General features: G+C 45.6%; 2 protein-coding genes across 5 annotated transcripts in view; both read left to right on the forward strand.

The window, feature by feature from the left end:
• The first annotated feature begins 84 nt into the window (after positions 1-84).
• Positions 85-2,932, forward strand: LOC110977813 (multicopper oxidase 3-like). Its single transcript, XM_087146039.1, has 4 exons — positions 85-417; positions 1,095-1,242; positions 1,508-1,647; positions 1,940-2,932. The coding sequence occupies exons 1-4, from the start codon at positions 160-162 to the stop codon at positions 2,144-2,146; spliced, it is 753 nt and encodes a 250-aa protein (XP_087002165.1). The 5' UTR covers positions 85-159; the 3' UTR covers positions 2,147-2,932.
• Positions 2,933-6,823: 3,891 nt separating this feature from the next.
• Positions 6,824-24,644, forward strand: part of LOC110977889 (uncharacterized) — a 39,306-nt gene continuing 21,485 nt past the window's right edge. Inside the window, exons 1-25 of one of the 4 annotated variants that reach the window (XM_022232416.2) lie at positions 6,824-6,980; positions 7,283-7,402; positions 7,659-7,757; positions 8,341-8,478; positions 10,411-10,515; positions 11,301-11,576; positions 11,866-12,007; positions 13,043-13,256; positions 14,006-14,186; positions 14,683-14,976; positions 15,117-15,465; positions 15,854-15,980; positions 16,310-16,480; positions 17,009-17,215; positions 17,752-18,026; positions 18,290-18,425; positions 19,587-19,805; positions 20,022-20,172; positions 20,466-20,749; positions 21,078-21,278; positions 21,905-22,049; positions 22,459-22,623; positions 22,971-23,089; positions 23,656-23,940; positions 24,430-24,589. In XM_022232416.2, coding sequence (XP_022088108.2) covers positions 7,330-7,402; positions 7,659-7,757; positions 8,341-8,478; positions 10,411-10,515; positions 11,301-11,576; positions 11,866-12,007; positions 13,043-13,256; positions 14,006-14,186; positions 14,683-14,976; positions 15,117-15,465; positions 15,854-15,980; positions 16,310-16,480; positions 17,009-17,215; positions 17,752-18,026; positions 18,290-18,425; positions 19,587-19,805; positions 20,022-20,172; positions 20,466-20,749; positions 21,078-21,278; positions 21,905-22,049; positions 22,459-22,623; positions 22,971-23,089; positions 23,656-23,940; positions 24,430-24,589 — 4,516 coding nt within the window. In that variant the 5' untranslated portion in view covers positions 6,824-6,980; positions 7,283-7,329. Of the gene's footprint in view, positions 6,981-7,282; positions 7,403-7,658; positions 7,758-8,340; positions 8,479-9,760; positions 9,891-10,410; positions 10,516-11,300; positions 11,577-11,865; positions 12,008-13,042; positions 13,257-14,005; positions 14,191-14,682; positions 14,977-15,116; positions 15,466-15,853; positions 15,981-16,309; positions 16,481-17,008; positions 17,216-17,751; positions 18,027-18,289; positions 18,426-19,586; positions 19,806-20,021; positions 20,173-20,465; positions 20,750-21,077; positions 21,279-21,904; positions 22,050-22,456; positions 22,624-22,970; positions 23,090-23,655; positions 23,941-24,429; positions 24,590-24,644 lie in introns of those variants that run through there. The other 3 variants (XM_087145682.1, XM_087145683.1, XM_022232418.2) reach the window with 3 other exon arrangements.

Here is a 24,644-nt window from a genome sequence, read left to right on the forward strand (position 1 = left end):
AATCCTGCCTAAAGAAAAGAGGCTTTGTGTCTTGATTGACACGTAACCGATAGATGTATTTTTGATACTGTTGACTTGGCTCGACTTTTTTTTTTACAACGCACAGAGCCCGACGACGGCACGAGCGTGGCGCAGGCTGACGTCATCCACTACCTCGGAATGGACTTCTACAAGGTCAACAACTACCACTTCCACGAACCAGTCAACTACCCGATTGAGGACGTGTCCAGGACGCATCACCTCTACTCGCCCCAGCTCAACCACCTGTCCTTCGCGTTCCCCCCCTCGCCGCCCCTGACTCAGTCCCGAGACATTCCCGCCGGAGAGTTTTGCACCCCGGAGAGCATGGCAGCGGCCAAAGACTGCGTGCGGGAATACTGCGAGTGTACACACACCATCGAGGTCAAACTGGGGCAGGTATACAACGAGGACATGTACTTTTCCCAAGGTTCACATGGGCTTCCTGTTGTTCTTTAGTCATGTGTTCCATACAATTGCAATTACAATTGCAGATTCCTGAATCCGGAACTTGGAGTTCTGGTGTCCTTCGCATGCTTCGTCGGGGTTTATTGAACGGAGTCAACCTTTTGACATAGATATAGTTTGCCCCTGAAAGACTGCCACCTTTGCTCCATTAAAAAGCCCGGTCCGTTCCTCTTGTCATGCCTCCAATATTAGCCGTTTGCGACTGAAAATGTGAATGAAATCTGGTACACCAAGTTATCTGATTGCACATAAGCATAACAATTTGAATTCCCCAGACTAAAGACACGGTTGCTGTACCTCGTGATTCGGGGCAAGCTGTTGCGTAGCGACTACAGTCTCTAGAATGGACTGCCGGTTTCTATGTGCCCTTCTTATCAATTGAAAACAGTATATTAGTGCAAGGCGTCTCTTATGTAACTTGGCAAAAGCTTGCCCTGAATCACGAGGCATAGAAACAGCGTCTTTAGTATGGAGAATTCAAATTGTTTTATTCACGTGAATTCATAGAACTCAGTGTACAGATTTTATTCAAATTTAACTCGCAAAGAGCTTATTAAGGTGGGTTTGCCATGGCTTTCAAATCTCTCTCTCTCTCTTGCTCGTTGCAGGTCGTTGAGCTGGTCCTCATCGACGAAGGAGTGACCTTCGATGCCAGCCACCCCATGCACATACATGGCCACTCCTTTCGGGTGGTTGCACTAGAGAAGCTTAATACATCGACCAGCGTGCAAGAGGTGATGGATCTCGACAAAGCAGGTGTCCAAATGTTTACCTATGAGGAAGTTCGTGCAAAAAAGCAGGATATGCATTGACTAATTGCAAGCATTGTTGCCTCAAAAAGTGCTTTCCCCGGTTTTCTGTTGAGCGTGCAGAACTGAATGTCTTCTTCAAGTCTTTGCCGCCTCTATCAGCCCAACCTTTGAGGCAGCACAGAATGAGGGGAAATTTCTAAAAAAAAAAAAAAATTATGGCCCTACGGCAACATGTTATTTCACGCGCACTTTGTCGTTTCATCATGCAGGCAATATCACCAGGAAACTCAGCCGAGCTCCCCTGAAGGATACCGTGATTGTCCCCGACGGGGGCTTCACCGCGGTCCGCTTCGTCGCCAATAACCCGGGCTGGTGGTTGTTTCACTGTCACTTGGAGTTCCACGTAGAGGTAGAGCAAGCTCAAATAAATAGGCCTACAGTTAACGGGACGGAGCAACAGGGTGGTTTAGAAAAAACCTATGGCATAAAGGACATTTTGGGGAGGGGGCTAACTCTTCAAGGGTACTTTTCAAACTGTTTCAGAAATTAGCTTCTGGAGGGTCATTTGTTTATGGCAAATCTTGCCAAACACTGAAACTGTTAACACTCTGAATTTCATGTGTGTTTTCATGTGTGCCATGCCCTGGTTCAAAATCCTACAGAATCTATCGAGCTTCGTCTCTCTTTGTTTCCCGCCGCAGATTGGCATGTCGGTCCTCATCCGCGTGGGCTCCGAGGAAGACCTGCCCCCTAAACCGAAGGATTTCCCCAGCTGCGGAAGCTGGTCCCCGCACGGTGTCGAGGAGGACATTGCCACCCCTGTGCCCTGTGGCGGCGCTGTTTACCTTACACCCGCAAAAGCTCTCCTGACTTTGTACTTATTACTGATTATTTTTTTGCTTAATTAAGTCAGTGGCTGCTTGTAAACATGCGCATTGAACTATTTAGATTTTAATCAGATGTGGATGGTGTTTTACTGATGATTGTGTTGGCCTCTTGTGGTCTTTTCTCAGCGGGGTAAATTTGTGTTAGAAATTGGGGGATGGGGTGGGAAAGGGGGCCGCGACATACCCGGCCATGAAAATACGAAAATCAGGGTGGGGAGAGGAGACGACTGTATATAGAAGTCGATGTTCGTGATATTGATGTATATTTGCAATATGTATTACATTCGTGCAGAATCTTACTTCATGCTTATAGCCTTTTAAAAACAAGTCTCCTTTTTTGAGTGATATTGAATGCATAGTCGTTGAGAAGTCTTCACAAACTGCTTTTATATTGACAGTATTGTAACCAAGTCATTTTTTCCCAAGTCAAGTCAAGTGTCTAAAAAATAGCGACTCGAGTCCGAGTCAGCGACTCGGGTCAACGACACTGAATCTTGACACTCAGAATTCACTTCCATGCTTTTCTACAGCCCAGCCTCTTGCCCATCTGAGGCGGGACGGCAATCTTTCAAATAGAGTGAACCTAAACAGTGGCGTAAATTTGTTCTGGGCACCGGGGGGGGGGTGAAATCGCCCGGCCATGGCAATTTGAAAAGCAGTGGGGGTGTCTGCTGACACCGTGTGACACTGTAAGGGGTGCTGTCTATGATACAGATGTACCCATCTTTAATAGCGTATTTATAGCTTACAGAAGTTTCTACCTTTTATTTAGCCGAAATAAATACATCTTGGCTGAAGTGCGGAAAATTCCTAAAAATCTGACTTTGTTCTTCTCACCACGAAAAAAGGTGTGGGTAGTTGTGAAGGGAATAATTCAGTAATTCCCCCCCCCCTTCAAAAAGTAGGGGGATACGTTCCCCCATCCTTCGGGATTGACGCCCCTGACCACACTGGAAGAATATATACGTATCTTCTATACCGTATACCACGGGCATACTTCTGGGCAACAACACCAATCCGAATGAATCCGGAATCTCCGTTCTCACAAATTAGCAGACGGAGCCGAGCTCTGGAGAGGCAGTGTAGGGTTTCATAAGCTGTGTAGTTCATTATAACATTGTTTATCATTTTTATGTGCGGTTGGTTTCTCGTTTATTGGCGTTTGTTGTAGTCAGTGTACTGTTACTTATTTATGTTTCGTAATTAAATTTTTGGCATGTATAGTTGTCACAGAATACTGATGAAAAGCTCAGCCTGTGGTGTTGGGCTTTATGAAAACAACTTTCGTAAATTTATGAGATGAACGAATCAATCAAGACGTATGTTATCTCGCACCTTTTCATGCACAGAATTGCAGTTACTTAGTCCTGTCGTGTAATCAGAAGTGTTGTTAGCGTAGGCCTGTTTTGTCTCTATTTCACGAGCGAACCGAAGTTTTGATGATCGGTTTACAAAAACTGGCACCGTTGCGTCTGGTCGATCACGCGTACGGTTGTCTTAAAAGCTTGGACAGAGCGCCCTCAGTCAGCTACTGAAGGCCATTTTCGTAATTTCTATTTCTTAAAAGAGTCACATTTTATAGAATATGAACTGTGTGCCAGCGTTGGTAAAAACGAACTTTCCATGTTGAAGAGTAAACCAACTACACGGACGCATGCAGTATCTTAAGGACAATAGAGTTATTCGCTGTGGAGTAATGGTCATGGTCACTATCACGTGCAGCTACAAGACTACTCGAAGCGGGCTGTTTGGGGCCTGCTAAATTGCTTTGAAATAGCGCCCCCGTATGCTCATATATCATGAGATGATAAATATGGGATGGCGGTGGGAAAGGCGGTTAATCTCTCATGTACTTGTACAAAGTTTAAGGACCCGGTGAAAAATATCCGGGCTCGCATGCGTGGGTTATTGGTCGTACCTACAAGTTAATTGTGAGTCGCACGTACGGGTTATAAGCGCACGAAGGGCGGGAGCCTGCAGAAAAAACATGTAGTCACAATGTCCCAAGCATATACAGCTTCTTACGGCACTAATGTCCATCCGCGCCATCGCATTCCTCGTGGGTGCAGTGTCCCAATTCAAGGAAAATTCTCCGCCAGGCCGAGGCGCAGAAAAAGTACCCCCCAGAGATTGTTTCAAAAAGAGGGGTCTGTTTGGGCCAAGAAATGGTGGAATTGTGTCAGTATGGCTCAGGATCATCTATGTAGATTCAGGGGCACCCATCTGGGGGCAAAGCAGACAAAAATGGGATTGAAAATTAGTCAGAAGAGCCCCAAGAAGGTGAGGGATGTCATTTGAAAAATGGCCGCTGGGAGGGCTCGGCAACATTCACTTTTTGGGGGGGTGAGTCTGTTTTGGGCGGATAATTAAAAAATTCATTGGTTAACCTACTAAAAATTGAAAATCAAATGAAATCTGAAGGACCAAACAACACATTGTTTTTTGTTTGAGAGGCCTCAGGGACTTCAGTTGCCTGCCATGGGGCTCCAAACTTGGTTGATTTTACACTATTTTCAATGGAGCTTGAATTAGTTCAGTGCACCCTCGTGCGCTTTGCCATGGAGACGCATACAGTCATTCATGAAGCCGTAAAGTCAATCCGAGACGAATCTCAGAAACGTGTAAGTGCTGGTTAACAACTCTCGGAAAATGCGGAATTCGTCGATGGTGCGTGTCACTTTTCTCCGCATTAGTTGTCTACTCGGCGATACATGATTGATGAAGAGGATTATATCCTTGAAAGCTGAAATCGGCGTTGTGCCGTGCACGTTTGATAAGTTCCATTCATTAACACTGAGGTCAATGACATTCAGACCGAGTCCTTCAAGTATATCGCCCAGGTTTGTTCGGTGTATTTCTCAGGCGGCCACACCTGATATTGTTTGAAACGAACAAGATGTGCTCGAACTGTTCATTGATTTATAATCTCCAACATAACAGTGCCTGACCTGATCCCACAAAGCGACTCTTGAAACTTCGGTAATTATGTTTTAATTCAGGTCTTATAACACTTTCGAGCAAAAACTTATCTTACGCAATAGGTTTCGTGCGTCCTAGGGTCCTAATTTGATGTGTGATTACTTGAAGGCCGTGTCCGAAACGGGCTTCCAGAGCTACGCATACCAGGCAAGATATGGGACGGAGGGGGTACCCCCTTACCTTTCCAATCCCTATACACACGCTCTAGACTATTGTTACACATCCCCTAGAAGTCTGTAATGAATTCCTGAGATTCCTGTCAAACAATGACCAACACAAAGGCGGGGGGGGGGGTTTCTCTATCTCCGTCCTATATCTTGCTTCAAATGGAGCTACGGCTAGGTCTATTGTCCACGTGTCTCCACGTACTTTCAATGCAGTGAAGACCCAGACCTAGGTCTATCTAGCAGACAACAGATTCGGATGCAGCCTATTAAGTATATGTTACCCCTGCCGTAGCGATAGCCCTCTCATTCATCATTATTTTCATTTCACGCTCATTTTGTATATAATGTAATGTTTTCCCTGTTTGTAGTTTTTTGTACTGTCTTGTAATGGCACGCCTGACATAGGCTTTTAAGGTTTTGCCACCTTTAGTGGCCTCTGTATCTCATACATTGTTAGTACCTGTATTTTTCCATGAGGAAAGAATAAATGTAATTGAATTGAAATTTATGTATCAGGCATCCCAATGAAGATATGAAAACATGAATTTATGTGTTGAGAAAATCCTGAGTGTCCCTCTAAATACATAGGTCTTTCTGAGGCATACGGGTGATTCACAGTAGTGCGCCTCCAAGTGCAACGCGTTAACCAATCTCAAGGCAGGAAATCTGTCGACCCTTTCCAAACGCGCATTGGGTCGACAGATTTCGACTTTATTCAAAAGTAACTATGGCGACTTGTAGACAATCACGGTTGCCAAGTACCAGGGTCAAAAAGCTTTTTGTCGTACTCTTTTTAATCTACAGTTTTTTTTTTCATTCCAACGTAGCTCGCCCATTTCCAGGCGTTGTGGCCACTGTTTGTACATCAAACACGGCAACACCTTGATTCCACAAATTCTGACCCTACAAACCTGTAACTTCCTTTGAAAGTATGTTTTTCTACACAGGGGAAGTGTTTCCGTAGGGGGTATACTCGCGCATTTGCATATCACGGGCACTCATCCGGGCCACTGTGGGAGTGTACACGCCAACCTTATCGTGTCGTGGATCTCTTCAACAGGCCGAGTTTTGAAATCGCACACTGTTCCGCAAGGCCAAACTCCTAAATCCAACGCTTGTCTATGACGTTCATTAAAAGGATTTGTGGTATCACGTGACCAAATTCATTTTTTTAAGGCTGGGCAGGCACTGTTTCTAAATTCTTTGAATTGAGCTAGTAGGCAAATATACCGTTTTTTTTTTAAATCTTCGAAACAATGCAATTTCATCAGCAGAAAGTGTACAACCTCGAAAATACAGCCGTTATGATATATCAAAACGATAAATTGTTCCCCCTCCCCTTCTGTCTTTGGGGAGAGTTAGGGTATCCCCCTACCAATTGTTCAGACTTTTCGCCCACACAATTGCCATTGTTGGATTGCCCAATTTCGTACTTTATCCCTGGCCCTGTAGAGCACGTGAGAGAACCATACCTTTTATAAGCCTACTGACCGGCAGAACAGGTTGAAGTGGTGCATGTACACGTATATCATATTTACATTTCCTGTTATTAGGCAGTCGTGCGATGAGGAAGTTGTCAGGTACAAAGGTACGCGCTGCTGGTCACGTAGACTAGAGTACATTGCAAAATTTGTTGCCTGGGCTGGGAATCTGTTTACTGGATGCAGAACATCAAACGGGCGCTTGACGTAAACACTGCTTCGGATTTGGTAAATACAATTAAATGTGATCCACTTGGAACATTACGTGATTTATTGTCAACTCCCCTCTCCATCCGATTGAATCTTTTTATTTTGATGAAGTTTGTACCAAGCGTTATCGAGTCACTGTTGATTCATTAGGGCACTGCACTGTTGGACTGTCATTATTCTACAGTGTAGAGAGGATCTAATGTGATTTTGAGGGTGTGGGTTTTTGATAAGGGTTGACACGGACACGTCCTTGTCACATGCGCAGTGCAATAACGATCTATGATAATTATGTCCCTTCGTCCTTTCAAATATGTATCTAGGCCAACCCCAAGGCTGCAAGCTCCGATCTCGGCTCAATTAAGACAGCATGGCCGATATGAGAAATGTCATCGTCATCGTTCTTGTAGCGACTTTTCTGACGCTGTCAGCAGTGGAGGCATGTAGGTACCCTATACAGTTATGTTCGCAGAGTTTTTGCGTATAATTTGTCGCGTTGGATAAGCTTCAGTTACGGTTTAGCTTTGTGCTTCGGTGCCGTGCGCGGTTCACACTTTTATGAGAAAGTGCGAGCTGAAAACATAATGAAATACAGTCTGCTTTGGTTTTATTTAAAGGAAATAAAATGGATCCTGTTCAAAGTTCACCTAGTTTGCATTTTCCTATACTTACTATTTCTTCTGTTTTGTTAACGTATAGTCACGTGTTATGGCAGCACCACGTGTCCTAACGGAGGCACGTGTATCGAAGATGATCTCTGTGCGTGTGTCCAAGGCTACTTCTCCCCGAGATGTGAGGGTAAGCAAGTAAGAGACCAAAAGAGGGCGTACGCATACAGAGCAGCAACTCTCCCCTGCGCGTCCAATATTATTTACAAAACACACCAGGAAAAACTCAGTTCCAGGGAAACGTGCGCCCCCGCGGGTTGCAAAGCCTGGAAAATAGTGAAATTTCTTTGGTCGGTATGACGTAATTTCTTCTTATCCTCATTGCATATAACCCGCCGTGCCTTTGCTCCCTTCACAAAATTGTATGAAGAGAAAGAGAAAGTTAGTCAGGCCCAGCATGTACCCCAATAGGACGGTGGACGGAAATGCCGGACATTTCTTGTAATTTGTACATGCGGCTACTTCTGCTACGTTGCCAACAGCTTATCTATGAATTTCTAGATGAAACTTTCACCCACATGAGTAAAATACATGTCTGACTTCAATATCCAGTTTCACTTGCGGCATTTGGGCACCGCCGCGGTCCGTGACAGCGGCGGTGCGAAATGCTGGATTATCTATACATCGGTGATCCTTCCATTTCTCCAGTCATCACAGTTGGGAAAAAAGTTCCTCTTTGTCTGTCATTAATTTTGTCTGGCTTTTTACCAAAGTGTGCCGACCGATTGATCACTGCCCGGAGGTGTTTTGTAGCAATTACTACGATGCTAAGTGTATACGATGCGACGGCGACTTCGGGCCGACTTTTGGAAGTGCCTACGAAAAGACGGGCGATCAGAGAAGATGCATCAGTAAGTCCGCTTCTATAAATTTCTTCATTTTCCCATTAGATGTCACTTTTAAGGGAATAATGCAAACCCTGGGTGTTTTTCCAATTATCAAATCAGTCAAAGAAACAAAAAAGGACAATAGTGAAGAGAGTTGTCGAATTGTTTTAAGGACTCCTGAGGGCTCACTTCTGTTGCAGCAGTCAAGAGGCTGGTTCCACAGAGTGTGTTTGAAAATTATGCTTAAAATTATGTGAGAAGTCTGGAATTTTTACGGTAATCTCGGTCTGTTTGGCTGTTTCCGATACTCAACTTGGGATCCGTCGGAGGCTTCAACTGTTTTTACTTCCTGACTTTGAGGTTATAAGCGCAATAATAAGTCTGTTAGTGCCACAAAACATCAAGTAAGATGCAAAAGAGCCAAACATTACAGTTCTTCAATTTAAGTTAAACATTTCAGGCCCACAATCGAGGATTGGCTTCCTACATGAAGCCTCCGACGGAGACGAAGTTGAGTATTGGAAAACGGCCTTTGTCACGTGGGTTGCAACACTTTGGTAGCGTAAAAAGGTTCGATTGTAGAGCGAGTAATGAATATGCATATAATGACGTCACCAAAATAATTATTAGGCCGACATTTAACCAGTCCTCTTTCTGCTGTCGTGCCACCGCCATCTACTGTCGCCCCATTATTACTTTTAAGGGTGCAAACCACTGATTCAGTGAAAATTTCTCGCCAACTCATTAGCATTAAAAGTGCCCCCACCCACAGTATCTTTTGAAAAAGGAGATTGTTTGGCCCCCAAAATGGTGAGATTGTGTAAATTGTTGCCAGGATCAACTCCCTGGGTCTTTGAGCTTTCATATGAGAGCAGAATGGCTAAAAACTACGGTTGAAAAATGGTCCTAAGTGCCTGAGAAAGTTGAGGGTTGCCACTTGAAAAATGGCTGCAGTCAGACTTCGGAAAAATCACGTTTTGGGGTTTGATTTTGTTTTGTGGGAATAATTAAAAATGTAATTAGTTAACCCACAAAAAATTGAATAGAAATTGAAAGATAAGTGACCAGATAAGAATTTCATTTGTGTTTCAGAAATCTCAGGGATGTTGGCGTGCATGCTATTGGGCCCTGAACGGTGCTGATTTTACACTGTTTTCAATGGGGTTTGAATTGGTGGACTGTACCCTTTACAAGTCCTCTTTCTACTGTCGCCGCCCCACTACCTTCTACTGTCGCGCCCTAACCCTTAACCGAGTCAAGTCCTCTCGAACGTACGTGCTGTATGTGACGTCACGAATATAGCCTGATGACGTCAGGTCGTGCATATTCATTACGCTCTCTACTGTCGAACCTTTTTACGCTACCCCAGAACTTTCTGTCAAAGTGTCAGTTACTGGCATGCCTGACTTTTTGCCCGGTAAGGTGTAACTGGAAGTGTAAGTGCAGTAGACTTTGTGTATTTCAATATATTGAAATGGTGGGGAAAGTCTCAGGCTAGCGCCATGAGTGCGAGGCCTTAATTTTCCTATGCGGTCATTCCTCATTGGTTGTGAATTTCAGCCAGCTATTTTGTTTTAGGCCACGGCCATTAACCAGCTTACTTGGCATGTCCTAAAAGTTCAAATTTTGCAGGGAATCAAATGAGGCCTTTACGTAGAGAGCATCTGGGATTTGTTTAGACCAGCTGACCAGTCTGAAAGTTTTTTTTGGGGGGGGGCTACACACGGTGCAAGCATGGTGCAGGTGATGTCCAGATTGTAGTGCAGTTTTTGAATATGGTCATAGTTTCGTTAGAATGTTTCCCAAAACAAAAGGGGAATACTTATAAATTTTTTAGACCAGTCACCAGGGTTTGTGCACAGGGTGTTAAGTGATTTTCATGTATGGAACTCACTCCCAAAAATACTGTTTTGAATTTCCAATCTTTTTTTCCCCTCATGCTTATACTAACATTAGAGCAATGTTCATGGAGGAGCGACAGCAATGCCTGCTTCCCGGGATCCTGCACCGATGCCCAGTGCACCTGCAGCAGTGGATTCTCCGGAGACGACTGCAGAACAAGTGAGTCTCCATGCCGAACCTAGCCCCATCAATGTTGGCTAGATTATTGGCCATGACTACATCCTGGCTTCAGGTCTTAGCTGAGCCCTGTTTTTTGGAGAAAAAGGGTTTAAAATTTGACATGTGTGATGTGTTTAGATGGAAACACAGACATGACAGATGCATTTGTCATCTTTAGAGAAATCAGTTAAAAAAAACCAGAGCACATACACTTTGTAAACATATTGAGGCTGTCCATTAGAACCCGTTAAAATTTTAATAGGAAGTGAATCAAAATTGTTGCAAAGGAATCACAAATAGGTGATAAGTTTCCCCCATGGTGAAATTGGCATTTGCTTTTGCACGTAAACTTGATTTGTTTTCCAACTTTAATGTGGAGACTGGTACTCAGTTGTTTTCTGGTATCGACATACGCAATACACATGTAGAGGCTGGGCTGTTTTCGTTTTTAAGATCACCCACAATCTTTCATGACTTTTTTAGAGACTTTGTAGGATCAAGGAAGGTCAAACCCCAGGTATATACTGTTATATTTCCCATGCCCCTCGGAAGTTGGATGTTGAATGGAAGGGCGCCATGGGTTTTGCTGGTCACTCGCTAAGTTTTCATGATTTCATCACTTGGAATTTTATTTACAGAGGAGATAGTTTGAAAGTGTCTATGTCCGACTATAATGCACCCTTTGGCAAGACAGCTTTGAGCAGTAACTGGAGTCTTTTTAAACTTGTCTGTAAGCCGTAGCCGTTGGGCATCACAGCAGTTTTCCATCTGACTCTAATCTGCAGTGGAGGAGGGGCAGGCACCAGTTATGTCAGAGCTCCGCGCAACGCTCCTGGCGGGGACGACCACACAGGAATTGGGGCGCGCCCGGAATGACACCGCCACGCTCGACATCAACGGGCAGAATTTCACCGACGTCCGCATCCACTGGAAGTGTTCATACCAACCCACAGGACTCCCAAACCCCAGCGCGCTGGATGGAGCCGGCCAGCCCGTCTATCCCTACATCGCCAACGTCAGTTTGGGCGTCGTGTCTGCAAGTGTCACAGCCACGGTGCACCGTAAGTTGTTGCAGATATTGACAATGTAACTGCGTTTGACTTTTTTAGTTAATAACACGAACTGATTTGTAATCTATTCAGCCGTAAGTCAACTGCAAATTGATCGGAAATTTTGAGAATTCCGGAGAATCAAGACAAGTCATTTTCAGTCTGAATCACAATCACAATACGCTGCAAGGACCGATCTGCTGACGTGACCTCTAAACCATATCCTAAACATCTCCTCAACACATAGAGTGCTTTTAGGCCCAGTTTCTTCTTAGAATTTCTCGCTTTTGTCTGATATCAGTCGCCAGTGGTGGAACATACACTCTGGGTTCTGAAAACTGCCCTGCCGCCGGATCTCAGGATGACCCAGCTACTAGCCTGGTCATCTGCGAGTACACGTTCGATATAGACGGCAGCATCTGGACCCCCTCTGATGGGGATGTGTAAGTCTGATTTTAGTACACTTGTGTCTTCTCTCTCGGGTGCAGAAATAAAAAACGGTTTCCTCGTTTATTCGGTAATACTCATGGGGTGAAGTCGAGTCTGTCATAAGTCCCTGCAAGTCCGCTCAAGTCAAGTCAAAAGCTAGTCAAATGAGCTGTGACTATTAAAAGCACTACTTCATCATTGTTCATCTTGCTGCTTGTGGCTAGTCTTGTGGCTGGTCTTTTGGCTGGTCTTGGGGCTAGTCTTGGGGCTGGTCTTGTGGCTGGTCTTGTGGCTGGTCTTGGGGCTAGTCTTGGGGCTGGTCTTGTGGCTGGTCTTGGGGCTGGTCTTGGGGCTGGTCTTGTGGCTGGTCTTGTGTCTGGTCTTGGGGCTGATGTTGTGGCTGGTCTTGTGTCTGGTCTTGGGGCTGGTCTTGTGGCTGGTCTTGTGACTGGTCTTGTGACTGATCTTGGGGCTAGTCTTGTGGCTGGTCTTGTGGCTGGTCTTGGGGCTGGTCTTGGGGCTGGTCTTGGGGCTGGTCTTGTGACTGGTCTTGTGGCTGGTCTTGTGGCTGGTCTTGTGGCTGGTCTTGTGGCTGGTCTTGTGGCTGGTCTTGAAACTGGACTCATGAAAACACTTGCCACAGACTCAACTACATTCATGCTTGTCAATGGAGTCTGGGAAACCATTCTGGAATTTGTCATTTCTGGATTAACTCTACCCCTGCTATGTCCTTTGGAGTCCACTGACTGGTTCTGTTGGAGTATGGAAGATCAGGAAGGTTGAGCCCAGCTACTGTTACCTGAGACTGGCCTTTGAGCTCCTTAAAACCTTGCACAAAGAATGTGCCGTAGCTTTCCTGCAAAGAGGATTTGGAGAGTAAACATTCCTACCGAGGATAGCGAGGGTTAGGGTTAACACTCCCTGTCGTTGACTGCTTGAAACCCCTCCAGCATTGCCTGCACATTTTAGCTCAGAGATTCAACCCATACCTGGCTGAACACATTCGCTTGATATTGATTTTGGCATCACTCGTGTTGACTCCACTGCAGGCTGACGTACATCGTGGACGCCACAAATGGGGGATACATGCAACTCTACGATAGGGACAATTCCAACAACATCATCACTCGGTACTACGTCGGCCGGACCGTCTCCGCCTCGGCTAATTTCACCTTTGACCTGGACAGCCCCTACCACTGTGTGAACGTCAGCGCCGGGTGTCGAACCACCATGCTCGATGCTGGAGATGATGTCACCGTCGAGGTTAGAGTTGAAGAACTACTACACGGTTGATGTGCAGTATTGTACATGTATTTGAAAAATGCTTAACATAAATGCAACAATGGGGCATTCCACCTGTCTGCCGTGATTCTTAGATGCAGGCCAAATTCAAGCGATGACCCTTTTTTTTACTACTGGTTGATTTGCACTGGTAACCTGTGCACAAATATGCCCCGGGTACCAGGCAGAATTGACCAGTGGTTGACAAGTGGTTGCCACTCGAACTTCCATGTTCGTGAGTGATTAAAAAGGGTGTTGGCAGCATTGCGGTGAGGGCTCCCACTCTTCGACTGAGGGTGTGTCCGTTTTTGTGTGCTTAGAACTTGGGCAAGGTTTTCATGCTTTGCAAAGGCATGACCTCATGGCAACAACAGGTAGGGCCACCTTTCAGGGGTGAATTCATTCGAACAGGGTCAGATTCAATCCTGACCCCTCTTGTGAGAAATGAGAGCATTGAAAAAGGACCTCTTCGCTTGTCTCAACACCCAACGTTTTCCCAGCATGTGTTGACTACCACATGCGAAGGGACGGGCGATGCACACAAAACAGCCCAGTCAAAACGCCCTCCACATCAGTTTCACTGTAGAGTGCCCTCGTCTGCGCATGCGCAGAGCTGCGATCACAGAGGGCTCGAAGTGCAGTAGCTCAGGTCAAGCAGTGTGGTTTTGGATAGCATGTTCCATTGGTGACACGCAGCCATTAATTCGTCATTGTTTCATTTGCCTGTTAAGGCTGATATCACCGTCACGTGGAGTGATTGGGCAGATGACCTGTCTGGCATTGGTGAGTACGACCTGCAGGTGCGTCAGCTATCCGGCGGCCACGGCGATGAGATGACCGAGACCTTTGATGTACCGGCTGTGCACGCCGGCGCTGCTGTTTCTGGACAGACTGTCACGTTACCTCACCCAGGTAGGTGCGTGCGGCAAAATATTCTCCTGACGTTCTGTAAGTTTGATAGAAATTTGCCGAGCTAGGTATTCGCAAGATGCAGCTTTGGATAAGCTATTCACAAGATTGTTTCTGAATATTGGAGTCTGGTAGCGATGTCTCTCCAAATTGTTTCTTGCCTTCTGGTGCACATGTTCTGTTCAGCTTGAGTTGTGCAGAAAAGACTGTAACTTTAAAAAATGTTTACAATTGAAGGAGCATTCTAAAATTTGACTCTTGAACAAATCTGTGCATTCTTGATACAAACGCCATGGGTGTGTGTACGTTAAGTGGGTTATAAATGTTGTGCATATTTCTGGTAATTATCCTACAGTGTTTGTGTCAGAGAGCTTTGAGCCAGGACTGTGGACCCTTGAAATAAGTTAACTTTCAGTTGTAATAAAAAAAGAATTCGGTCAAAAGTTATTAATGCTTGTCTGAGTGTGGTAATGGTTTCATGTATCGTCTTTCTCTGCAGGTGTGTACTCCATTGTTTTGACAGCCTCCGACAAGTCTGGTAACACCCGACTCAGCAGACGTTTTGTGCTCTTTGATGATGATCCCGACGATGTCACCACCCAGAGCCATGCCCCTCTGCGTGTCCTGTCGGCGAGCACGGAGACAGGCTACACGTGGGTGACTGATCTTGGCCTGCCTGGTGGCACCACTCCTATCACCTTGAGCTGGTTTGAACATTTCACCAATGCACACCATCGTAGCCAAGGACTGCTGAAACCCATTGGCTCATACGCTGGCGGTGAAATTGACACTGGTGAGTGTACTGGATGAGTGGATTACCCGTTGAGGGCGCTATATATTTCACCACCGCAGTAAAGCCAAGAATGGGCACTTGAATGCAATTCATGGTTCACATTCCTAAAACACGTTTTGATTTTCATTTTAATTTCCCAGCCTATGACCAGAACTTTGGTTTACGCGGCCGGGCAGCCATCCCCAATGCCCTGGGTGTGACGCAGTTCCGTGTTCTTTACGACATCGACCACAGTGGTGGCAGGACCATTGTCAATGCCAGCCGCAATGACTCGGACGACTGGAGGAATTTGAACACCTCCACGCAGGTGACCTACGACCTGAGCCTCGTGGACGGCGATTCCATTCGGTTCTGGGTGGAGGCCAGAGATGTCACCGGACACTCCCTGAGGGACACCGTACTGACTCACGTAGATTCCTCACCACCAGTTGTTGACGGTGGAGATGGTACTTTGGCAGTTCCCAGTTCCGCTGATCTGGACAATGTGGGGTGAGACAAATTGTTAATGTTAGCAGACATTGTACTGACTACCAAAGTCCACTGGTAAAGAGACAAAGCACTGAGGATTTATGCAGTGGGTTAATGACTTGCTGAGAATATCTGAGGACTTGTTTAGGACTTTTGAGGACACGTAATGGGCTTTTGATAGACTTGTAATAAACCCTTAAGGGCTTTGTTGGACTTGTTGGGATTTGTGAGGACATGTGATGGATTTGTGAGGACATGGAAGGGACTTGTGATGGACCTATATGGACTTTAGTGGACAGACTTGCGATGGACCTGGAAGAACTTACACTTTTGAGGACGTGCGCAGACTCGACTACATTGGTGATGCAAATCTTGATTCAGGTTTTGAAGGAAGTTTTCTTCATTTCAGGGTGGCCTTCCGAGCGTACGACGTGCACAGTGGTATCCGGACCATCGAGTGGCGCATCTTCATCAACCAGTCTGACACAGAGGTGGAGCTCGCCCGTCAAACGTTGCCCCCTGTGAAAATTGACCCTGTAAGTGCCCCCGGCACACTGTCTTTGCACTCCGCTGCTCTGTCTAAAATAAGCCTGTAGGAGGGAAGAAATTAGGGGGCGGGGATAATTTCAAGCAGAAAAAGGGCTGATTCTCAGTGTCTGTAAAATTCCTTTCTGGCCATTTTCAGGATTTACTACGTGTTAGTGATTTCAACACTTCATTGGTGATGTTAATTTGGAGGTTTTTGGCCCAGAGAAATTTGGAGTTGGTTTCAAAAGGAATTTGTGAACATCTGGACTGGAATCAATGCCAAAACTTGTGATTATGAAAGTTAAATCTCTTCGTGTTTTGTTGTCATTGAAACCAGGCCACGGAGGACTGTGATCCCAGCAGCTGTCTGTGCATACCACTGGGCGACTGCTACGCCATGTATTACGGTTTTAATCCGGATGTCCACATTGGTGGCCACAGTTCTGATTACTTCGTCGGGCTGACGGTCACCAACCATGCCAGACTGGTGGCCAACAAGACCATCAAGGTATGCCAGAAATATGTTGAATGGTTGGCCATTACTGAGACTATCATCTCTGTGCAGCAACATTGAGGGCGCTCTACAGTCTACTCGCAAGAAACACTATGAAAACATTGCTTATGACTGAACATAAGAAAATGAGTCGCAAGTGCCCCAGAGCTACTTTTGAGTTGAAGTGCTTAAAACAAAAAATCTTGTACAAAGTATAATCAATTGAATATATTTGTTTTTCACCTACTTCACGTCTGTCTTCATCAAGATGCCAAAATGAGTGATACAGCCCAGTTTGCTCTTGCTAATGTAAGCTATTAAAACAACATTACTGAACAGTATGACCTTAAGACTCGTTTTGTGATATCATGTTTCAGTTTGAAGAGTAGTTGATTGTGTCTACAGGAAAACCTGCCATTTTTCACTTATTTCAGATTTGCACACAATTTGCCGAAGGTTTTTCAGATCTCGTCCCAATTTCAATCAAAGCAGCGATTGTAACTCCCAATAAAATCGATCACTTTGATATCTGCCACGCGAAAGGTCACCGTGGACTCCACGCCCCCGGAAGCCGGCGTAGTGCATGATGGGATGCTTGGGTCCAAGGAGGTCGACTACCAGGAGGGCCGTGACCTCTGGGCCCACTGGGAGGGTTTTGTGGACCGAGAGAGTGGGGTGGCATTCTACCGTTACCTGTTTGATGACTTGTGCTGGGATGACTCAACGGCAATTGACTCTGTACAAGATAATGTGAGTTTGTAAATGTGCATAGGTGTAAAAATTATTGAGTATAGTTATAAATAAATCACCTGATGAATATGATTGTTATTTTCCTGACCTTACCTTCTTTTCTCGGTTTTTATAGTTCTGCGGAGCGGTAAACATTGCTTGGTAAATTTATGTGCTAAGCAGAGATCAGCAGGGAGCCAGTCAGTGGCAATATGCATTTGTATCAGTTTTTGGCCGGTCACCGGTTTTGCTAAGCAGATGCACACTCTGCTGATAGCAACTCGGAGAACGTGGCCCCAGGGCCTTCCTCTGTGATCCAACTTTGGAGCATTTTTCATTTAAATCAGTTCTGAGACAGCCTTTGGCCTCATACTTGAATTAAAGTGACTTTTTACCCGCAAACTTCCAGGTTTTCAGGATAAACATGTTTCATGCTTTGTAATTTTTATGTCAGGAATGCACTATGAAATCAGTTGTTCTGCCTTGAGTGATTTGATCACAAGGATAAAAGTGGTTGTTGAAAATGTAAAATGTGGGGTTTCTTGGTTATTTCTAAGATGACGCAAACCTCGTCCACCCACGCCAGTTGGACCGCCCCCTCGCCGGGCAAGTACCATGTGACCGTCGTTGCATACAACACGGCCCAGGAGCCCTCCGAGCCCGTCTGCTCTGATGGCGTCACAATTGACGCCAGCCCACCCGAGTTGTCCCAGATTGCCATCTTGCGCACCCAGGCCTGGCCTGGCCTGGCCAAGGACGTTGAGGGTCGGGTGTGGCTCATCACCGAGCACCTTAGGAAGATGGAGTTGGTGAATGCGTCCAGTAACTGCAGGTGGGGGCCTAAACCTTTACACTAATGCCGTGACTCTAACGTTGGCTTCTGTCTGCAGCGTCCATCTCCAACTAGGTTCAGAGATCGCAACTCAAGGTTGATGGAGTTTTGCAACAGACGATGCCGAGGAGCCAACATAAAATTGTGATCAAACCCCTTGCAGTCCATAAATTTATACTTAAAATACACCCGCTGTATGAAGCAGCACTCACGGATCCAGATAACATTATCATTACATAGGTGTGCAATTTTCATTTTGACAGTTCTGTGGCCACCCCTCTCATCGATTTGTCGATTTATCCCGACGTCACAGCCTCTGAGGCGAGATCCCAACAAGACATTAGCTGCCAGGACTTTTTGGGCTTTGAGGAGAAACTCTTCCTTCCCACACATAAGCATGTAAGTCTCATTAACACATTGCGTTATACAGTTTCTGCCTGTTTGGGTATGGCATAGCACGTTACAGGAACCTTGAAGTGAAATTAGAGAAGTTAGTGAAGTAACAACTGCGTAGCCGTGCTTCACTATTACCAAACAGTGCGTGGTGAATGCGCGGTGAGTGCACGGTGAATGCGTGGTGAGTGTGCGGTGAGTGCAGGGTGAATGCGCGGTGAGTGCACGGTGAATGCATGGTGAATGCGCGGTGAGTGTGCGGTGAGTGCAGGGTGAATGCGCAGTGAGTGCACGGTGAATGCGCGGTGAGTGTGCGGTGATATGCACATGAATTTGCTTGATGACATTGTGTGTTGTTTGGACGAATTGATGTTTTATAGTTCCATCTTTTTAAAGGCAGTTCATAAATACCTCAGACAGTCTCCCTATCCAACAATGTGCAACTTGACCGCGTATTAACATTTGATAATGCCCACTGCGAAGTGATAATGCCCACTGCGTAGATCACACGCTGGCACCTGGATTCAAGACAGTTTAATGGCTTCTAATTGGTCAAGAGTCTGTGTGCGTGTGGTTTGCCATGTGCGTGCCAAGTCCATTCAAGGAGATTCTTTTGGACAACTGGCGCAAGGAATTTACCATAAATGGACGGGGGTGTTGGGAAAAATGAAAGTAACATTCTAGAACACAGTTGTTGGAAATCCATCATATATTGACATCTTTTGACTCTCTGACTAAAATAGGTACCTAGGATTGGTATAAATGTGTGCTGACAATTAAATGTCCATTCCCCTGAGCCGGTCTTAAATGCATGTTTAACACCGGCCAAGCACGCATTTTTTTCCTTATTAATGCCTTCGCTACGGAGGACTGCTACTACGGCACCACTGTGTGAGGATTAGTGCATACCACGCATACAGTCTATTCACCATGCAGCTGCTGGTTCAATGGGGCCTGCTGCTGGACAAAGCCCTCCATTCAGGACATACCACAGCCCAGCGGTCGCGGTCAAAATAATCCCGCCGTGAAGGGGTTAACTTTATAATCTGAGATAAACATTGCTTGACATTTATAGAGAAGGAGGAAACCTTCAGGTGAATCTATATTAATGCTGATTATTTTTTTCTTATTACTTTTTCACTTGAAATATGTTGCGTCCAATCACAGATGACCGTGTCCTGGTCAGGAGAGGACCTGGAGAGCTCCATCTATGACTACGAGATTGGCCTCAGCAGTGACCTCTCCAACCTGACCCCTGACCTCGTGACCTTCGTGTCTACCTCAGGCCATGATCGTTTTGTGATGTACCATCCCCACATCAGCCACGGATCTGTGTTCTACCTGGTCCTGCAGGCCATCAACAAGGCTCAAGTGTCAACTACAAAGGCAGTTCTAACATAAGTTTAACTGCAAATCAGAGAAATATAGTAAAATTTGTCTCAGTTGAAATATAGAGCATGTGGATTGAAGGTTTGCGTCGTAGACCTGAAGTGTTTGCCTCAAGCTTGTAGAAATCACTTAGCACAGAAATCCAACACAGTGTCGGGGAGGGGATTGCCTGTATGTTAATTTGCATAAAAGCCCTTTTTTTTGTCCTTGAAGGCGATTGGACCAATTGTAGTGGATACCACCCCGCCCACATTTGTTGGGCGTGTCTCGGTCCGTGCGGATGATGACCACTTGATTGCTGAATGGGGAGACGATGGCTTTATCGATGATGAGGATACTGGCCTGAGATACCAAGTTGCCATTGGTGAGCGTAAGGATCTAGCAGACTAACCTTTCACAATAATGCCCCCCTCCATGAGTTTGCAACGCATTGACCAATCACAGTGCGCGAAATCTGTCGACCCAATGCACGTTTGGAAAGGGTCGACAGATTTCGCGCCGCGTGTTGCAAACTCTTGGAGGCTTACTGTTAGGAATTGCCCATATTAGATTCACGATTTCTGCTTCAAAACTTGATTGATTGAAAGAAACTCAGAAAAAGACAGTTGAACAGAAAAATGTTTCGAATGTTGGGTATATGTCTGGAAAATATTACAGGTCAGCACCCGGGAGGGACCGAAACGCACTCTTACCAAGAGGAGGACGACCTTCAAATCGGCCCCTGTCTTCTTCGGACATCCTGCGCCGCATTCTCCCTGGCTGACCTGGGCTGGCGTCTCCACGGCGATCACGAGTATTACGTGTCGGTCAGGGCACAGAACGGTGCCGGGTTGGTGGCGGTGGGGATCTCGCCTGTCTACAGACACATTGTCCAGTTGCCGTCCGTGGGTGTTGTATTAGATGTTGCACCCCTCGGAGAAGCACCGGATGGGACCTTAGGGGTATGCCCCATCTACTTAAACTTTAATGTCAGTGTGAACGTTGTATTTCTCAATGCTTTGTAGTCATTCACATCAATGCCATTGCAACATAGCAAAACTTTATCGTCCCTCTTGGGTGTTCCATTAGATGTTGCGCCCCTCAAAAATGAACATCCGTCACATTAGGGGTATGTAAATTAAATTAACCCAGTCACTGATTGTCAAAGTTGTATGTCACATTCGTATTTCTCATTCCAAAATTTATGGACACATCTTGAAAGGAGACAGGTGAAACAACAGATTCAGGAAAAAAACATGAGCAAGTTGAAATTTCTGTTTTCAAAAACAGGTGGCCAAAGATATTGACGTGCAGATGGACACCACGAGCATCTCAGCTCGTTGGTATGGCTTTGAGCATCCCCACCTTGACATCAACTACGAGATTGCCGTCGGGTCAGAAGGTGGCACCTCAGACATCAGTGGCGGCCTCATCGATGTTGGCAGCGCAACCGTCTATCGACTGGAAGGACTGACTTTAACCTCTCTCAAGGTACTCAGGAAAATGAAGAACTGGCTATTTATTTACAGCAACAGGACGCCAATTTTATGAACGATGATTTAAAGTTATAATCCATTTTAGAAAGGATTTTGGAGAGGTTGCAGATTGACGGTACAGTCCCACATTAGCAGCTACTCGTAAAATAATTGAAAAAATTATTGTTGAAAAATATTCTCAGCTTTTAAGGTTGTCCTGGGACTAAACTTTTAAAGAAAATGAAGTTTTTCTTTCTGGCAAGTTGTCATTTCGAAGAGAGCAATGAAAGAAGGTTGTTTCCAATGATATGTATGACGACACAGTTTTGGAAATTGCTAGTAGTTCGTTTTTAACCCTTTCATACCGGGAGCCATCCACAGCCACGGCTTTGTGTGAGGATTACTGCATACCACACATACAGTCTATTCACCATGCAGCTGCTGGTTCAATGGGGCCTGCTGCTGGACAGAGCTTTGCATACTGAGCATACCACAGCTCAGCAGTCATGGTCAAAAGAATCCCGGCGTGAAGGGGTTAATAACGCACGGTGCATGCAAGTGGTAACGCAGTGCATGCACAAGCAGTGGCTATAATAGTTGTACAAAGTCGGTTCGTTTCTGTCTGATTGCATTCGTCTACAGACTTATTACGTGACAGTCCGTGCCACTTCGGACACCGGCAGTGTCAACGTGACCTCAGACGGCGTCAAAGTCATTCAGGAAGGGCTGATACTGGATGGGACTGCAGTGAAAGACGGACTCGGCTGTCATCGGGAAGGAGATGAAGGTCTCTTCTTCGCCTTTTCATCTTCTCTCTCTTGAAGTTGAAGTCTTGCCCCGCTGTAATTTGACTTCAGCTGAGCTCTCTGTAGCTGGATAGTGTCAGTCTTTTTTTTAGTCGCCATTGTCAGTGTCAATGAGCAGACGTTCTAAATCGTCAGGGCTGTGGTCGAGTCCATCTTAAGTCCCTGCAAGTCCATCACACGTTATCCAGTCTTAAGCCAAGTCACGGGTTGTCCTAATGAACTATGTCAAGCGGATTCCTTCGTCGTTGTTCATCTTGGTACCCACGACTGGTCTGGTGACTAGACTTCCAAAGTATTTTTGACTGGACTTGTGGTGGGCTCAGCGTTAACTCTGGAAACTGTGACACTTGTCTCCTCATTGACAGCTTCTTTTATGCTTTGTGTCTTCAGTTCTATCCAACGGCTCATCTGCTGCTGATCCACCCTGCCAGGATGACATCCCCCACCAGTCTTCCACCTCAGACATCTCAGCTCGATGGACCATTCCCGAGATGTTGCTGCCCTTTGTGACTCATGTCTTCTGGGCCGTCGAAGAAGAGGTTGAAACTTATACAGGCAAGACTTTAGGAAGTAGGTCTTGTTTGCTTTGTCCTGTGGGCCAAGCCATTATAAAGGGGCATCTCAGAAATGGTACACTCAAGGCATGCCCCGTTTTAAAACCAAGGACACGATTTATACCAGCCTGAAGAGCAGACCAATAAATGTGTAATTGCATGAGAACTCACACCCAGTTGCGGACAAAAATAACACATGTTTCATCAGATATTGCAGAATGTTCCTTAGGTGTTGCATTCTACCCCACCACGGAAGTTAGGAAATCCCGAAACAGAGACAATTCAAGTTTGACGCATTTCCAGATTGTTAGAGGGTTAAGGCTATCACTTTGTACTTCTTTGGCGTAGATGACGAGGTAGCTATGTCGGAATGGATCCAAGTGATTGATTATCAAGATCTTGGCATGGCCTTCCAGCATGTCCAAGCTGGCGTAAGATTGAGCGACGGAGCACACATCAGATCCAAGGTTTGGGAGCTGGACTTCATCAATTCCCTCTAACAGAATCAATAACAATTGTGCTGATCTCCCCTGAAGTTAGTGATGATCACCCCTGAAGTTAGGGCCGATCCGCGGGGAGGTGGGGGAAATGGATACCATGGCTTCAGAAAGACATGAAAAAAATTTCTAACACTCTTGGCCCCCTCCCAAATATGTTGACCCCTCCCCCCAAAGTTTGAATCTGCCCTTGGTGATGCAAAGAGGATCTACCCTCTATGTGGACCTTGGTTGAAATCCTGATTTGACTAATATTTTTAGTAGGACGCATCCGTTTATTTTCTCTCCAGCATTTGTGTTAACAGGTTCTTCTTAGGCTCTACAGTGGACTCGTTTCATGTTTTTGTTGCTTCATACTGACTTTAATCAAGTATTGTTTAGCTTAGAGTCATTCCATAACTTTGGGCTACATTCTAATGCATTACAGGGCTAAAAAACGTCACGCTTTTCGACAAAATAATACTATGGTCCCAGTTTAATGGTTATTTAATTTAAGTTGCTTCTTTATTTAGAAATTGTAATTAATTGAATTGCAGCTCAAATTCTGTCATGGCAGTGTCTGTTTCCTGCCAGTCACCAGCGATGGGTTCTGGGTGTTATCGCGACCTCCCGAGGTCGGCCAGGTCACGGTCAGCGACGTCCGGTTAGCGGACGGCTTGACGAACCTCAGCGTGATCTTCCAGCCGTTTGTCCATGAGTACGTCCGGCGCGGAGATCAGCGCGAGCTGATGGACGGGTACCAGTGGAGAATTGCCGTGGCGGGCGGCGCTGTGTTGAGCGCATGGAATCTGGCTGGGGATGTGGTGATCGCCGGGGAAACAGTGAGTTGGTGCTAACTGTCTAGGGCGCTGTTATATCTCCTCGCATAATGCAATCCCATGAACGAGTTGGCCAGTTTAAATCAATCTTGCCTACCGTTAAAGGATACATGACTAGTTGCAGTGCTCGACTTGACAGGCACTAAAACAGAATGATAAAAGTCATGTAAATTTGTTCAGGACGACACATCCATCACCGTTCCAAGATGTACTTTGCATCAGGGAGATGTTGAGTTTAATAAAGAGGTTTGCCTTTAAACACATCACAGAGCTTACAGTATTATGAATAAACGGTGTAAAATCCATCCTTAAAAATCCCCCATCATTGATGCCCAAAGTACTGCCTCGATATTACCTTTGCTCTTCGGGTGCAAAAAACATTCCAAATAATGTTGGAGCTCCATGGGACACGTACAGCTCGATTCTACCATTTCCACAAGAAAAAAAGGCGCCAAGCACCAAAAACCATCCCTTTTTTTCTTTTTTTGGAAGGCCCATTTTATTGCAACGTACAATGGACAGTTACACCGGCGTGTTTGTCATCAGCTGTCCGTGCGAGGTTTCAACAAAGCTGGTCTCTCCTCCACAGCAAGCACTCAGCTTCCAGACTGCGCAGTGCTTTCCGCTCCCAACATTGTCATAGATGCAGATCGTAAGTTTTATGTCTAATTGCGGTTGTTGTCGAATCAATTTCAATTTATCCGGAA

The sequence above is a fragment of the Acanthaster planci genome, linkage group LG14 (assembly GCF_054643075.1).
Source record: "Acanthaster planci isolate LZ-2023a linkage group LG14, COTS_SCS, whole genome shotgun sequence".
Lineage (NCBI taxonomy): Eukaryota > Metazoa > Echinodermata > Asteroidea > Valvatida > Acanthasteridae > Acanthaster > Acanthaster planci.

Bases quoted from the DNA above. Each gene is read 5' to 3' on its own strand.
- LOC110977813 (XM_087146039.1), top strand. From the start codon at position 160: ATGGACTTCTACAAGGTCAACAACTACCACTTCCACGAACCAGTCAAC. The intron at 1,243-1,507 runs GTGTCCAAATGT...TTCATCATGCAG, and splicing joins GATGGATCTCGACAAAGCAG to GCAATATCACCAGGAAACTC. The intron at 1,648-1,939 runs GTAGAGCAAGCT...TTCCCGCCGCAG, and splicing joins ACTTGGAGTTCCACGTAGAG to ATTGGCATGTCGGTCCTCAT.